The 17,408-nt window shown below is 40.6% G+C and overlaps 1 protein-coding gene across 2 annotated transcripts in view; it reads right to left on the bottom strand.

Moving 5' to 3' along the window:
• C2H3orf85 (chromosome 2 C3orf85 homolog) overlaps positions 1-16,147 on the bottom strand; it is a 36,407-nt gene extending 20,260 nt beyond the window's left edge. Inside the window, exons 1-4 of one of the 2 annotated variants that reach the window (XM_056560653.1) lie at positions 16,098-16,138; positions 15,485-15,578; positions 4,730-4,974; positions 2,131-2,264 (exon numbers count right to left, since the gene is read on the bottom strand). In XM_056560653.1, coding sequence (XP_056416628.1) covers positions 2,131-2,264; positions 4,730-4,775 — 180 coding nt within the window. In that variant the 5' untranslated portion in view covers positions 4,776-4,974; positions 15,485-15,578; positions 16,098-16,138. Of the gene's footprint in view, positions 1-2,130; positions 2,265-4,729; positions 4,975-15,484; positions 15,579-16,097 lie in introns of both variants that reach the window. The other variant, XM_056560652.1, reaches the window with a different exon arrangement.
• Positions 16,148-17,408: the final 1,261 nt, after the last annotated feature.

Here is a 17,408-nt window from a genome sequence, read left to right on the forward strand (position 1 = left end):
CCAACGATCCACGCTGCAGGTCAGTCCCTCGCCGCCGCCGCTCCTGGGGCCCCGATCCCAACATTGACGCCGGGGATCGGGGTCCCCAGCTCCTGGGGTCTTCTTCCCGCACCCGCTAAAGGTCCTCCGCAAGAGGGGCAGAGCAGGTTGCGGGAGTGACACCCGCAGCAGGCGCCCTGATTGGTCGGCCGGGAAACGGCTGACGAATCAGGGCGATCAGTGCCACCTCACCCCTGCTGGCTATGGCTGTTCGGGGCCGTCAGAGACGGCCCAGAACAGCCTGTAATTCCGGGTCACCGGGTCACTGGAGACCCGATTGACCTGGAATCTGCCCCAGATCGCTCGATTGAATTGTCCAGCGATCTGCGGCCATCGCCGACATGGGGGGTCATCATGACCCCCCTGGGCGATATGCCGCGATGCCTGCTGAACGATTTCAGCAGGCATCGGGCACCGGCTCCCCTCCGGCTAGCGGCGGGGGGCCGGGATTTGACAGGACGTACTCAAACGTCCTGAGTCCTTAAGGACTCGGAAAAGGGGCCGTTTGAGTACGTCCTGCGTCCTTAAAGGGGTTAAAATTGCCCTATTTTGACCACCTGTAACTTTCTTAATTTTCCGTTTTCAGGGTTGTGTGAGGGCTAATTTTTTGCGTCATGATCTATAATTTGTTTTAGTGCAACGTTTGCGTATATGTGACTTTTTGATCGCCGTTCATCACAGGGGATCATTAACATTATATTTTTATAGTTCGGACATTTAAGCACGCAACAATACCAAATATGTCTATTATTTATCTTTTTTTACGCTTTTTTTTGTATTTATATGGGGAAAGGGGTGATTCAAAACTGTATTGGGGAGGGGCTTTTTCACTTTTTTTTCTCTTTCTTTTAAACTTTCATTTACATTTATTTTACACTTTTTTTTAGTCCCTATAGGGGACTATTTATAGCAATCATAAGATTGTTAATACTGTTCAGTGCTATGCATAGTGCATAGAACTGATCAGTATTATCTGCAATCTTCTGCTCTGGTATGCTGGAAGGCAGATCAGTGCAGAAGACCCCGGGAGACGGACAGAGGCAGGGGAGGGGACCTCCGTCCGCTATCTTGGCTGATCTGATTCCCGCAACAGTGCTAAGGGCGATCTGATCAGCCATTATAAGTGACGCCCTGCCGCAGAGACTGTGATCTGTATTGATCACAGCACCTGAGGGGTTAATGGCAGACATCAGCGCGATCGCTGATGTTCGCCATTACAGGCGGGTCCGCGGCTGCTGACAGCCGACAGGACCCGCTGGGAATGAAGCGAGCGCAGCTCCTGCACTTGTGTCACAGCCGCACCGTAAATGTACGGTGCAGCGCATTAAGTGACGCTATGCAGCGCCATACATTTGTGGCACATGTACTTAAGGCGTTAATCAGATTTTTGAATATGGTCCATTGGATGCATAAAAGTGAAATGGATCAGACGGAATGTTAAAGGAAATCTGTTATTAATGTCACCTGCACTAACCTGTCGGTACAGACAGGTAGCACAGGTGACACTCATTACAACTATACCTACCTGGTCCCATTCTGTTCTCTGGTTCTTCCGCAATGTTCCGCCGTATCTTCTGTTCCGGGGCCAACTTGGAGCATGGGCGGAGCTTCACGATGTCACTTCTGCTGTTCTCTGCTAGGTCCCCCTGCTAGCAAACAGCATCAGTGACATCACAAAGCTCCGCTCATGCTCCAAGTCGACCACGGAACAGAAGTTACGGCGGAAGATTGTGGAAAAACTAGAGCATGGAACGAGACCAGGTAAGTATAGTTGTCATCAGTGTCACCTGGACTACCTGTCTGTACAGATAGGTTAGTGCAGGTAAAACTGATGACAGGCTTCCTTTAAAATGTTACTTTTTATTTCTGTTTTGTATAAATATTATATATATATATATATATATATATATATATATATATATATATATACATATATATGTTATTGCAAAGGACAATGCAACATTCTTTTTAAATCCCAACTAGCATTATTTGTTTAACAGCAAAACAAGTTGTTGAAAATATATGGAAATGCTCTACTTAATCTTGTTAGACAGATGAAAACTAAAAAACAATTAAACACACACACATTACCTGGTCTGTAATTGTGGAGGCCCATGACCTTTCTGAGTGAGCAGGTTCCCAAAAATGTCTAGAAAATGCTTGTCTTTTGAGCCTTAAAAATTGGTTTGTAGCTTCTTCCGTAAAAAATGAAGCCCCTAGAATACCTGCACATTAACAAAATAAATAAATCAATAAAACAATTTTATATAAACTATTCATGGGAATTTCAATATTGTTTGTGTGTATATAAATATATAAATATTGAGTCAAATCAACAATAATCAACAAGATCACAATAAAATAAACTTAGGGGGCCATGTAATGAGCAACTAATAAAAGTTGTTAGAGTAAGCAAAAAACTTTGAATTGTAAATAGAGTATAATAGAAAAGAAATCCCAGCGGACACTTACATATTTAAGATACAAGAATGTTTTCTTCTGTTTATATGCTCTTTTATATGAAAAGTAAGTTGTAGTTCATGCATAGCTTATCTAGGAGATAGGTGCTAATGTAAGATGGCTAGAAATGCACTCTGGACCCTCTAAAATAGTAGAGGGGACCTGAATTCCTCTTTCCTATTCTCCAAAAGATCTGCAATGAATAGATGTTGTATGGTGCAGCAAAATATGCACTATGTATGATTATTCTATACCACTGGGATGACATATGGAATGAGGACCATTCTATACAACTGGAATGACATATGGAATGAGGACCATTCTATACAACTGGAATGACATATGGAATGAGGACCATTCTATACAACTGGAATGACATATGGAATGAGGACCATTCTATACAACTGGAATGACATATGAAATGAGGACCATTCTATTCAACTGGAATGACATATGAAATGAGGACCATTCTATACAACTGGAATGACATATGGAATGAGGACCATTCTATTCAACTGGAATGGCATATGGAATGAGGACCATTCTATACAACTGGAATGGCATATGGAATGAGGACCATTCTATACAACTGGAATGACATATGGAATGAGGACCATTCTATTCAACTGGAATGACATATGGAATGAGGACCATTCTATACAACTGGAATGACATATGGAATGAGGACCATTCTATTCAACTGGAATGGCATATGGAATGAGGACCATTCTATACAACTGGAATGGCATATGGAATGAGGACCATTCTATACAACTGGAATGACATATGGAATGAGGACCATTCTATACAACTGGAATGGCATATGGAATGAGGACCATTCTATACAACTGGAATGACATATGGAATGAGGACCAATCTATACAACTGGAATGACATATGGAATGAGGACCAATCTATACAACTGGAATGACATATAGAATGAGGACCATTCTATACAACTGGAATGACATATGGAATGAGGACCAATCTATACAACTGGAATGACATATGGAATGAGGACCATTCTATACAACTGGAATGACATATGGAATGAGGACCATTCTAAACAACTGGAATGACATATGGAATGAGGACCATTCTAAACAACTGGAATGACATATGGAATGAGGACCATTCTATTCAACTGGAATGACATATGGAATGAGGACCATTCTATACAACTGGAATGACATATGGAATGAGGACCATTCTATTCAACTGGAATGGCATATGGAATGAGGACCATTCTATACAACTGGAATGGCATATGGAATGAGGACCATTCTATACAACTGGAATGACATATGGAATGAGGACCATTCTATACAACTGGAATGGCATATGGAATGAGGACCATTCTATACAACTGGAATGACATATGGAATGAGGACCATTCTATACAACTGGAATGACATATGGAATGAGGACCAATCTATACAACTGGAATGACATATGGAATGAGGACCAATCTATACAACTGGAATGACATATAGAATGAGGACCATTCTATACAACTGGAATGACATATGGAATGAGGACCATTCTATACAACTGGAATGACATATGGAATGAGGACCATTCTAAACAACTGGAATGACATATGGAATGAGGACCATTCTAAACAACTGGAATGACATATGGAATGAGGACCATTCTATACAATTCCTCACTAGAAGAATAGCAACAGACATCCCCTGTACTAGTGATAGGTGTGGGTCACAGACATCCCCTGTACTAGTGATAGGTGTGGGTCACAGACATCCCCTGTACTAGTGATAGGTGTGGGTCACAGACATCCCCTGTACTAGTGATAGGTATCGGTCACAGACATCCCCTGTACTAGTGATAGGTATCGGTCACAGACATCCCCTGCACTAGTGATAGGTATGGGTCACAGACATCCCCTGTACTAGTGATAGGTGTCGGTTACAGACATCCCCTGTACTAGTGATAGGTGTGAGTCAACACAAAACAAAAAACACTTTATTTGATAAATATTGTCTGATGGAAAACCCATTAATATATTCAACTTATAATTTATCCGTATTTATGATTCAATGGGTACATGTGAATAACGTCAATTCTATAACCACATTTATGTGCAAAAGGTTTACATGCTAAATTATCTTTTTATGTCTCAGTTATTCAACAAAATATTTACCATTAACATATTCTAATATATCCTTTATTGTATTACCTATAAACATAGAAAAGGAAACCTTTTTCTTACCTTGCATTAAGAGGCAAATCTGAAGAAGGATTACTATGCGACTCATTGCAATTGAATAATGACAATAATGTTGCTAAAAAGGTCTCTGTAAAGATGTAAATACGTTTCTTCCTCGCAGTCTCTCACTTGGTGACCTTTGACTCCGCAAACTGTTTATCTACTGATTAACATTGGTCTAGATTCTTGTACAATGAAACTGCCAAGCCTAGTTTGTACTTTACACCATAGATAACTAGGATGCCACGCTGGAAATGAGATACAATGTCAGGACTAAATAATTACACTTTCATATATTTGCTTTATTTCTTAAAGGGGTTAGCTGTTTCGCATTCATTTTAACTAACAAGTAGGAAGCAGGAATATATATACCATTTAATAATATTATAATATAAAAGCTGATCTCTTGCATTTTGAAGTGCCTGGAAATAGAAATTATGCAGCTCACCAGTCCATCATATATTCACTTCAATGGTCAAACCCCACAGCTCTTCTGCTTTTATCATAATGCAATACAGGAATTTAGGTGCACTACTGGGGTAGATGTATACAATGACATTGGCTATCCCTCATCCCTGATGTTAAAATTGCTGTTAAAAAGCCTGCTCCCAGTTACCTCCAGTGTGGACTGGGCACACATACAATGGGAGGAGGGATAGACAGGCTACAAGCCCCATCCAAGTTGGCTGATATGTTGCCGGCCTCACAGGTGAATCTTAAAGGGGTACTCCAGTGAAAACCTTTTTTCTTTTAAATCAACTGGTGCCAGAAAGTTAAACATATTTGTAAATTACTTCTCTTAAAAAATCTTAATCCTTCCAGTACTTATTAGCTGCTGAATGCTACAGAGGAAATTCCTTTCTTTTTTGGAACACTGATGACATCACGAGCACAGTGCTCTCTGCTGACATCTCTGTCCATTTTAGCAACTGTGCATAGCAGATGTGTGCTAAGGGCAGCATGGTGGCTTAGTTGTTAGCACTGCTGCCTTGCAGTGCTGGGGCCTTGGGTTCAAATCCCACTAAGGACAACAATAAATAAAGACTTATTATTATTATTATTATAATAACGTCAGCAAAGACCACTGTGCTCGTGATGTCATCAGAGAGCATTCCAAAAAGAAAATAATTTCCTCTGTAGTATTCAGCAGCTAATAAGTACAGGAAGGATTGAGATTTTTTTAATAGAAGTAATTTACAAATCTGTTTAACTTTCCGGAGCCAGTTGATTTTAAAGAAAACAGGTTTTCACCGGAGTACCCCTTTAATGCTGCCTTAATAGTGATCAAGGCGCATTAAATGTGGAGTTTATACACCTCCAAGTTTAAGATTTAAACAACAACAAAGAAGTTGTCTCAAATGGCAGGAGGTGCTCAACCCCAAATGCAGTTGTGCATATATACTGGGGGTATATATGCCCCCAGTATATATGCACAACTGCATTTGGGGTTGAGCACCTCCTGCCATTTGAGACAACGTCTTTGTTGTTGCTTTTATTATAACTAATATTATATCAATGATGAGGAAAACTGGCATCCGAACAATATATGCAACTTATCAATATAAACTTATTACACATTTAACCCCAATATCATGCATTATGAAGCGGCACTCCTTTGTCACCAAAGCTTTTTCTTGTCCTGAACATGGCCACTAATGGAAGGACATGTCACCAGATATGTCTACCAGCATCCTCCATAGGGAAAAATTTGCATATCTTTTCACACACCCTCCATCAGTGGCCATGAATAGAACTGCAGTGTCTTATGTTCCAAAGAGAAGGCTTTAGTGATAAAGGGGAGCTCAGATACCGGTGCTGGACTTGTAAAAAAATGATATTAGCAAATTGCATATAATGCGGTTTCTAAGCCATAAGCTGAAATAAACCTAAAGTGGTCATCCCCTTTAATTCTTATTATTTACACAATATTTTTTTCCCCGTAGCACACTATCTACATTGATTTTGTGTCTTATTTCCCATTATGCCAAAAACATACTGATAGGTAAATTTTTTCTATGAAACTAGTTTGAGATAGGAAAATTATAAACAGGGACTGATGTGAATACAGCACGGTGACATATGTCGGAGCTTAGTAGACAATGTAGTGCTTCTACAATACAAGGTGGTGTATGCAATTTGTAAATGTTACAATGGATGTACTGTGTAAACCCTTTGGAATAGGACATTTTAGATACATTTATGGCCAGTTAACAGGAAAGTGATATATTTTTTACAATACTCTAAAGCCTATGGTCTTTAGTTAGTGTAGTTATGGTCATAAACTTTTTTTTTATTTGAAGAGGGCCTGTGGCTTGTTCACAAAATGCTGAGCTGCTGCTCAATGAATTCAGGCACTTGTACTTTTCTCTCACTATCTACCTGCCTATCTGCATTATCTACAGGCATTATCTACTTACATGATCTAGCTACCTACCACCACTATCTACGTGTACTACCTACCTACTTACTGGCACTATATACCTTCCTAAGTGCATTATCTACCTACTGGCATTATCTAACTACTGGCATTATCTACTTGCAATATCTACATACTTACTTACCTACACTATCTACCTATTTACCAGCTTTCTGTATACCACTAACTTGGCAGCTGAGTATGAAGTATAGATCCTAGTTGCCTGGTGAAAACAGAGGTACCCTTAAATTTTAGTTACTTCCAGCATAATTCATTGGCATCAGCAATGTCCATATTTAATAGAGAGACTGAGCAGCAATTGGAGATGTGATAACACTTTATTCAGGATAATAATACTCTACATTTGTTCTTTAGAGTATACCGATTTGTTGCAGAAATACTTTTTCAGCAATGTGCAAGGATTTTTTTTTTAACAAACTACATTCAGATCTATGCAACTATTCCACATGTGAATATACCCTTAGGCACCTGTTATCCTATTACATTTGAAATACACAGCCTTAACAGTAAAAGTCACCTTCAATGAACTCTTTGACAATATGTTTGGAACAATTATTGTAAGAACAGGCAAATATTTAGAGCCTATAATACATACCCATGCTGTTTAAAAATCTCCCTATGGGAAGATGTTTTGGCTTGTTTGATACTATATAGAATGTATGAGGCCTAATTCAGAATGACAGGTCTCCTTTAATTGCCTTGTTTGGGTTGTCTGGGTGTTAAGCAGACCAGCAGTAAATTGGAGTGACTCATTGAATGTCCTTGTAAAGTATTGTGACCAACTGAAGTGAACATTTGTGGAGCAATTAAGGACTATATATATATATATATCTATATATGTGTACACTTTCTCAGGATTCTGATGAGAGAGATGTTTTACATTTCCCTACACAAAGAAAAGAGTTGTCTATAGGCACATTAAATGTATTCAATTGTAGCTAAAATCTATGCTATGAAGAGTCCTAAGAATATTTTTGCCATCTCACAATGATACATGACAGGGATAAGGAAACTATTCAATGAAATAGTTTCTGATGCTGTATAAACTATAATTAAACCTCATTTAGAAGCAGAGATTACAAATCCAGACTATGTAAACAAGAGACAGTCAGCTCAAACAACAGGAAAAAAGCTACCTTATATAATAGTAACTGTTATTGAGTAGACACTATACATTTTTATTAGTGCGTGTCACGATTCGGCAGGCTGGAGGTGGATCCTCTGTGCCAGAGAGGGATTGGCGTGGACCGTGTCGGTGGACCGGTTCTAAGTTGCTACTGGTATTCACCAGAGCCCGCCGCAAAGCGGGATGGTCTTGCAGCGGCGGTAGCAACCAGGTCGTATCCACTGGCAACGGCTCAACCTCTCTGACTGCTGAGATAAACGCGGTACAAGGGAGTAGACAAGTGCAAGGTCAGACGTAGCAGAAGGTCGGGGCAGGCGGCAAGGTTTGTAGTCAATGGTGATAGCAGAAGGTAAGGAACACAGTAGTGGTAAACACAGAGTAGCTTTCTCTAGGCACAAGGCAACAAGATCCGGCAAGGAAGAGCAGGGGAAGTGAGGTCATATAGCCAGGGAGCAGGTGGAAACTAATTAGGGTGATTGGGCCAGGCACCATCATTGGTGCACTGGCCCTTTAACCCCTTAAGGACCAATGACGTACCGGTACGTCATTGGTCCTGCTCTTCTGATATAACGCGGGGTTACACAGTAACCCCGCGTCATATCATGGCGGGCCCGGCGTCATAGTGAAGCCGGGACCCGCCTCTAATAGCGCACAGCGCCGATCGCGGCGCCGCGCGCTATTAACCCTTTAGCCGCGCGCTCAAAGCTGAGCCGCGCGGCTAAAAGTGAAAGTGAAAGTTCCCGGCTAGCTCAGTCGGGCTGTTCGGGATAGCCGCGGCTAATCGCGGCATCCCGAACAGCTGACAGGACAGCGGGAGGGCCCCTTCCTGCCTCCTCGCTGTCCGATCGCCGAATGACTGCTCAGTGCCTGAGATCCAGGCATGAGCAGTCATGCGGCAGAATCGTTGATCACTGGTTTCTTATGAGAAACCAGTGATCAACATAGAAGATCAGTGTGTGCAGTGTTATAGGTCCCTATGGGACCTATAACACTGCACAAAAAAAGTGAAAAAAAAAAGTGAATAAAGATCATTTAACTCCTCCCCTATTAAAAGTTTGAATCACCCCCCTTTTCCAATAAAAAAAAAAACACAGTGTAAATAAAAATAAAAATAAACATATGTGGTATCACCGCGTGCGGAAATGTCCGAATTATAAAAATATATCATTAATTAAACCGCTCGGTCAATGGCGTGCGCGCAAAAAAATTCCAAAGTCCAAAATAGTGCATTTTTGGTCACTTTTTATATCATTTAAAAATGAATAAAAAGTGATCAATAAGTCCTATCAATGCAAAAATGGTACCGTTAAAAACTTCAGATCACGGCGCAAAAAATGAGCCCTCATACCACCCCATACACGGAAAAATAAAAAAGTTATAGGGGTCAGAAGATGACAATTTTAAACGTATTAATTTTCCTGCATGTAGTTATGATTTTTTCCAAAAGTCCGACAAAATCAAACCTATATAAGTAGGGTATCATTTTAATCGTATGGACCTACAGAATACATATCAGGTGTCATTTTTACCGAAAAATGTACTACGTAGAAACGGAAGCCCCCAAAAGTTACAAAACAGCGTTTTTTTTTCAATTTTGTCGCACAATGATTTTTTTTCCCGCTTCACCATAGATTTTTGGGCAAAATGACTGACGTCATTACAAAGTAGAATTGGTGGCGCAAAAAATAAGCCATCATATGGATTTTTAGGTGTAAATTTGAAAGAGTTATGATTTTTTAAAGGCAAGGAGCAAAAAACGAAAATGCAAAAACGGAAAAACCTCCGGTCCTTAAGGGGTTAAATCTCAGAGAGCTGGCGCGCGCGCGCCCTAGAGAGCGGAGCCGCGCGCGCCAGAGCATGACAGCCGGGGACCGGGACAGGTAAGTGACTTGGGATGCGATTCGCGAGCGGGCGCGTCCCGCTATGTGAATCGCATCCCCGCCGGCAATGTCAGTGCAGCGCTCCCGGTCAGCGGGTCTGACTGGGGCGCTGCAGGGAGAGAAACACCACGAGCGCTTCGGGGAGGAGCAGGGACCTGGAGCGCTCGGCGTAACAGTGCGAAGATGAAGATGTTAAAATCAAGACGTTATTAAGCTAATTTAACATTAAAGGAAATTTTTTTCATAAATATACCCATGTTGCTGGCTAAAAGTAAAAAAGTCTGAACCACACCCGCAGCCTTAGTTATCACTGAACCAGGTCTTTAACTGCGCCCCACTTCCCGATGCTGTGGTCAACACGTTTCATTGCTGCACAGCGAAGTACAAAGAAGAATGCAAGGGAATCATGGAGGTAAATACAGGCTTTTTAACTTTTAGCATGCAGCCTGTGCATACAACCCCTTTAACCCCTTAAGAACGCAGAGTTTTTCAGTTTTTGCATTAATCACCTTCTAAAAATCATAACGCTTACATTTTTCACCTACAGACCCATATCAGGGCTTATTTTTTTGTGCTACCAATTGTACTTTGTAATGACATCAATCATTTCACCACAAAATTTACAGCTAAACCAGAAAAAAATGTTTGTTGGGCAAAATAAAATAAAAAAACAACGCCATTTTGTAACTTTTGGGGGCTTCCGAATCTATGCAGTGCACTTTTCGGTAAAAATGACACTATATCTTTATTCTGTAGGTCCATACAGTTACAAGGATACCTAATTTATATAGGTTTCATTTTATTTTACTACTTGAAAAAATTATAACTACATGCACCAAAATTAGTATGTGTAAAATTGTCATCTTCTGACCCCTATAACCTTTTATTTTTCCGCATACAGGGCGGTATGAGGGCTAATTTTTTGCGCCATGATCTGACGTTTTTATTAGTACCATTTTTGTTTTGATGGGACTTTTTGATCGCTTTTTATAAAAATTTTTAGGGTTTACAAAGTGACCAAAAATACGCAATTTTGGACTTTGGAGTTTTATTTACGTTCACACCATTGACTGTGCGGTTTAATTAACAATATATTTGTCTAGATCGGACATTTATGCACGAGACAATACCATATATGTTTATTTTTGTTTACTTTTTTTTTATGGGAAAATGGGGGTGATTCAAACTTTTATTACTGAAGGGGACTAATACATGCAATCCTTGGATTGCATACACTGTTTAATGCTATGCCACAGCAGAGCGATGATCGGACGGTGGGAAGCAAGGTAAGAAGCCTACCATTGTCCTCTCGAATAGCAAACTGAGCTAACCGGCAACTGTTTTCTCCTGTTTTAGATGCCACGACCAACTTTAATTGCTCCGTCTAAAGGATTAATACTGTACATCAGCCGATCAGCGATGTCTGGTATTAGCCGTGGGTCCCGGTTGCTGATAGCAACCTGGACCCACCGGGTATGAAGTGCGTTCAGCCCCTGAGCACAGTTCACATAACGGGAGCTGGCACAGGACAAAAATCTATGTCCTGCTTCGTTAATGGGTTAAGGACTCAGGGTTTTTCTGCTATTGCACTTTAGTTTTTTCCTCCTCACCTTTTAAAAAACATAACCCTTTCAATTTTACACCTACAGGCCCATATGATGGCTTGTTTTTTGCGCCACCAATTCTACTTTGTAATGACTAATTTTACCAAAAAATCTGCGACAAAACAAAAAAAAAAGAAATATTTGTGGGGCAAAATTGAAAAAAAAAAAAAAACACCATTTTGTAACTTTTAAGGGCTTCCATTTCTATGCAGTACAAATTTTGTGACACCTTATCTTTATTCTGTAGATCCATACGATTAAAATAAAATCCAACTTATATAGGTTTGATTTTGTTTTACTTCTGGTGAAAATTACAACTGTTTGCACGAAAATTAGTATGTTTAAAAATTTCCCCTTCTGACCTCCTCTTCTGCATACAGGGCTGTATGAGGGCTCATGTTTTGCACCATGATCTGAAGATTTTATCAGTACCATTTTTTTTTTTTTATAGGACTGTTTGATCGCTTTTTACAAATGGCATGGCATTTTTATGGCATGCAAAGTGACCAAAAATACGCAATTTTGGACTTTGGAATTTTTTACGAGTACGCCATTGACCATGTGGTTTAATTAACATAATATTTTTATAGTTTGGACATTTACGCATGCGGTGGTACCACATATGTATATGTTTATTTTTGTTTACATATATTTTTTTCTTAAATGGGAAAGGGGGGGGGGTGATTCAAACTTTTATTAGGGAAAGGGTTAAATATCATTTATTAACTTTTTTTTTTAAACTTTTTTTTTTACACAGTTATAGCCCAGGTAACTATAACATGCAATCTTCTAATTGCAGACACTGATCAATGCTATACCATAGCATAGAATTGATCAGTGTTATCAGAGCTCCATTGCTCTAGCCTGAATCTCAGGCATGGAGCAATGGATCCCCGATCGGTCAATGAGGAGGAAGGTAGGGACCTTCCTCGTGTCCTCTCAGCTGATCAGGGCACTACGATTTTACCACAGTTTTCTCGATCAGCCCGACTGAGATTCTGGAAAGCATTTTCTTTCATTTTAGACACGGCGATCAACTTTGATCGCCGTGTCTAAGGGGTTAATACCAGGCATCACCGCAATCGGTGATGTCAGGTATCAGAGCTCGACCCCACCTTATATCACGGAAGCAGGCACAAGGCGTACAGGTACGCCCTGCATCCTTAAGAGGTTAAAGAAGACCTGTGGCCAACACCAGAAAAATTAGATAGCATTATCATTAAATAGCTTAGGGTGCCCTGATCACACACCTTTTTACAGTTCATTGATATGTCCTTCTATTCACAAGAGGAGGGTTTATAATTTCTGTCTTCCTTCTAAGTACACCAGCTAATTTGTAATGCTCCAAACTGAATACTGTATATCATATTCTATCTGAGAAACAGGCAAAACTTTATTGAAGCTCGCATGAATTCAAGCTAGTTAACAAACAGCAGATCATGCTGAGTTGTGCATATTTGCGTTGTCTGTTGATGATGGGCTTAAGAACATAGATCAATAGACATTAGAAAAGGTCAGGCAGATGACAATAAACAATTTCATATTTTTATGTTCCATCAACTAATGATAAGTGCAGCATCCTTTGTGGAAGCAGGTTCATTTAATATAACGTTGTGTTTAATATTGTTTAACATGCTTTATTATCATGTGTTATAAGTTATATGACTATTAACATCCAAAGGCTTAGTTGAAAATAACTTAAGAAACTTATTCTAGGTGAGGTCAGAATCATTTCTCAAATAAAAATTGGCTTTTAGCTGGTCATTATTATGTTTAAAAACAAAACAAGAAAAACATGCATGTCCAGCAGTTGCACAAATACAGCTAGGACCAGTTGGAAATAACACAGCAACAGTTTTGTTTTTTCTTCCTTGCCTTCTAAAAGTCATAACTCTTATGTTAACTTTTTGATCACTTTTTATTCCAATTTTTCTTATATGTGATATAACCAAAAAGCACAAATTTAAATTTTCAGAAATCTATTACACATAAATGCAATGTATAAACATTACATTAATGTATGAGATTGATGTTGTATTAGTAGAGCTGACATGCCAGGCACAGAGGCCTTCAGAAGGCTTCCAGCTGCCATGGCAACAAATCAGCACACCACAATTGTGTTAGGGGGGGCCCTGACAGGTGCAGCATTAGACAAATAATGATCTATATGCAGTGATCACTGCTGTTCACGGCATCTAGAGAGTAAATTTCACAGGATCCTGGGAGCTGCCAGCGAGGATCTGCTGTTTTATACCTGACGCATGCAATTACCTACCAGCCATTAAAGCACATATGGTTGTTCACTAAAAAGTCATGAGCCATAGGTGCCTGGTTCTGTCAAGCACTCTTATGGCCACCTGCGTTATGCAGGCAGTTATAAGAGGCAACATCCATTCCTATGCACAGGATGAGGAAGAGGAGAGAAGAAGCCCCGCCGGAAGGTGTTTTTTTTTTTATGTGTTCATGTTGGGGGAGTGCTACTATTATCTAAAGTGGCTACAGTGACCAAAAGGGGGCTGCTACTATTATCCTGTTGCTTCACCCAAAAATGGGAATAATTTTACAGCTTGTAAAAAAATTCTATTGCTTCTTCATATTTCAGGAATAAAACCTGTTGCTACTCCCATACCAATAGCCATACATGTTGCTGTAACCTTGGAATTAACTTTGCCTTAAAAACATCTCAGAAGTACATAGATACTCCTCTAGGTAACCTAGTAGTAACAAGGATTTGGGGGATCTTTAACAGTATTATACACACAGTTTTGGGCTATTTGTATAGTACAGGCTCAGACAGAACTAGCTCAAAATCAGAATCAGTAAACAGGCAGAACCAAACTTTTGATATTTGGTAGCTTTGGGGCTCTTGTTAGCCACTTAAACCACCTCTATTATTATCCATAACTGCTCCCTTGTTACTTTAAGTAACAACAAATGTCTCTTGAAGTGTTCCATTCAGGGCAATATTGAAAGCTATTTCTATAGTATTAAGTGTTTGGCCTTAAAGGGTTACTACCGTGGAATACTTTTTTTTATTTTTTTTTTATCAACTGGTACCAGAAAGTTAAACAGATTTGTAAATCACTTCTATTAAAAAATCTTAATCCTTCCAGTACTTTTTAGGGGCTGTATACTAAAGAGAAATCCAAAAAGAAATGAATTTCCTGTGATGTCCTGACCACAGTGCTTTCTGCTGACCTCTGTTGTCCATTTTAGGAACTGTCCAGAGAAGCATATGTTTGCTATGGGGATTTTCTCCAGTTCCTAAAATGGACAGCAGAGGTCAGCAGAGAGCACTGTGGTCAGGACATCACAGGAAATGCATTTCTTTTATGGATTTCTCTTTAGTATACAGCCCCTAAAAAGTACTGGAAGGATTAAGATTTTTTAATAGAAGTAATTTACAAATCTGTTTAACTTTCTGGCACCAGTTGATTTAAAAAAAAGTTTTCCACGGTAGTACCCCTTTAATTCAAGCCCTTGAAAATTCTCCAGAAATAAATGTTGCCATGTAATTGTAAGTACAGGGTTACAATTCACAAAGCAAGAAGATTGACAATGTATTTGACCATTCAAGCTTAGAAAGATGAATTACCAGATTCTGAACATTTGCATCTACAACAAATTTTAAAACTCATTAAGCTCCTTATTTTGAATACATTTTTAGATAAGACAAGCAAGAATAAAGACAAAGAAAGAATAATGACTTACTAAGTACTAAGCAATATAATGGAATTATAAACTGCTGATGAAACGTAAGAATTTCTTTATTGTATTGTCTCGCTCTTTGTGTTATCCTCTTCATCTAAAACAGAGCAATAAGAAAACCAATAAGCATTTAAGGTGTATGAAACAATAAAATTATTATGGCCCCAATGATGGTCTTGAGCCTTCAACCATACAAAATCAGTTTTCTGTGTACAATGACCATGACATTTCTATCTACAAGGGTCCTCTATTATCATTTTCCACTTTATCAGGCAACTGCAAACAATGAAAGTAATATCCAGCAGCAACAGGGTTCCATAAACAAAATCATGCAATTTATTGAGGCTCAAATGGAGCAACAGAAAAAGTCTGACAAGTTTCATCCAGGGGCGGACTGACAGGTCGGGCAGTTGGGCACTGCCCGGGGGCCTGGGGCTGAGGGGGACCCGTCCATGGCAGGACTTCAAGATCAGGGAGCATGCAAACTGGATATATACAGACCTCCAGCATGCATGCTCCTTGATCTTTTAACATCTAATGCAGGAGGAAAGCAAGGAGGGGGGACAGGTTTCTAGGGGCAGATAGGACGGAGGGAGGGGGCATCATTAAGTCTTACTTAACTGCAGGAACATCTCCCCTTCACGAACTGTGAAGGAGAATGAAGGAGAATGAAGGACCTGAGTCACATGACTCGCAGATCCTTAAGCCTTCCTGCACAGAGGAAGAAGAGAAGGAAGAGGTGTGTGTGTGTGTGTGTGTGTGTGTATGTGTTTGTGTATGGTCACTATTCTGCTGTTACCCCATGTGTTATCCTCCAGTCACCTTCAAGGCTGCATTATTCTGTTGTTACACAACAACATTGCCTTATCCTTCAATCACCTCCAGAGCTGCACTCCCTATTATGTTGTTACACCATGTCACCTCCAGAGATGCAGACACTATTCTGCTCTTATAGGATATCTTATCCTCCTCTAACCTCCAGAGCTGCAGCCACTATTCTGCTCTTGCATCATATCCTATTCTCCTGTCACCTCCAGAGCTGTAGCTACTATTTTACTGTAACATCATGTCTTATCCTCCAGAGCTGCACTTAATATTCCAAATTTTCTGCCATGCCTTATCCTCCAGTCACCTCCAGAGCTAAAGTCTCTATTCTACTGTTACATCATGTCTTATTCTCCTATCACCTCCAGAGCTGCAGCCACTATTCTGCTGTTACATCATGTGTTATCCTTCTGTCACCTCCAGAGCTGCAGCCACTATTCTGTTGTTACATTATGCCTTATCCTTCAGTCCTGGGGCGGACACAGACAGCAGAGGGCCCCTGTGCACAGAATGTGCCTGCCCCCCCCCCCCAGCACTGTGCCCCCTCATGTACCTAGACCCCACCGGAGTGCCTCCACTTACCCCACGCGTGTAGTGTCGCCACTTGCTTTGTCCACCACAGGTGGATGGAACGGCTCCTGAGGTGGGCTCCGGGTGGCCCCTGTCCCTCTCAGTGTGCGGCCCAGGCCCGGTGAGTACTCCCCGGGTCAGCCTGACCCGTGTCTAGCTGGGAGGTAGAGGGCAGTGCTCCCCTTTACACTCGCACCCCTGGACTTAGCACGACACCCCTTGGCACCCCCTGGTTCCTTGGCTCCTTAGTGATAGAAGTGACTTACAGGCAAGGCCAGACTGGGACCAAAAATAGGCCCAGGCATTTTAAAATAAACAGCCCCTTTTTATGGTGGGGTCTGACTCATGGGACCCCCACCAATCACCTTGGTTCAAGTGGCTCCCCAGGTGTTGGAAAGCCGCAACTCCCATCATGTCTGAAGTGACTACAGCTGATGGGACAGTCAGGAGACTACACAATAATATCAGTGACTACAGCTCTGATGGGACAGTTAGGAAAATACACAATGATATCACTTACCTGAGTGACGTC

This window comes from Hyla sarda, chromosome 2, assembly GCF_029499605.1.
Source record: "Hyla sarda isolate aHylSar1 chromosome 2, aHylSar1.hap1, whole genome shotgun sequence".
In the NCBI taxonomy this organism is placed as follows: domain Eukaryota; kingdom Metazoa; phylum Chordata; class Amphibia; order Anura; family Hylidae; genus Hyla; species Hyla sarda.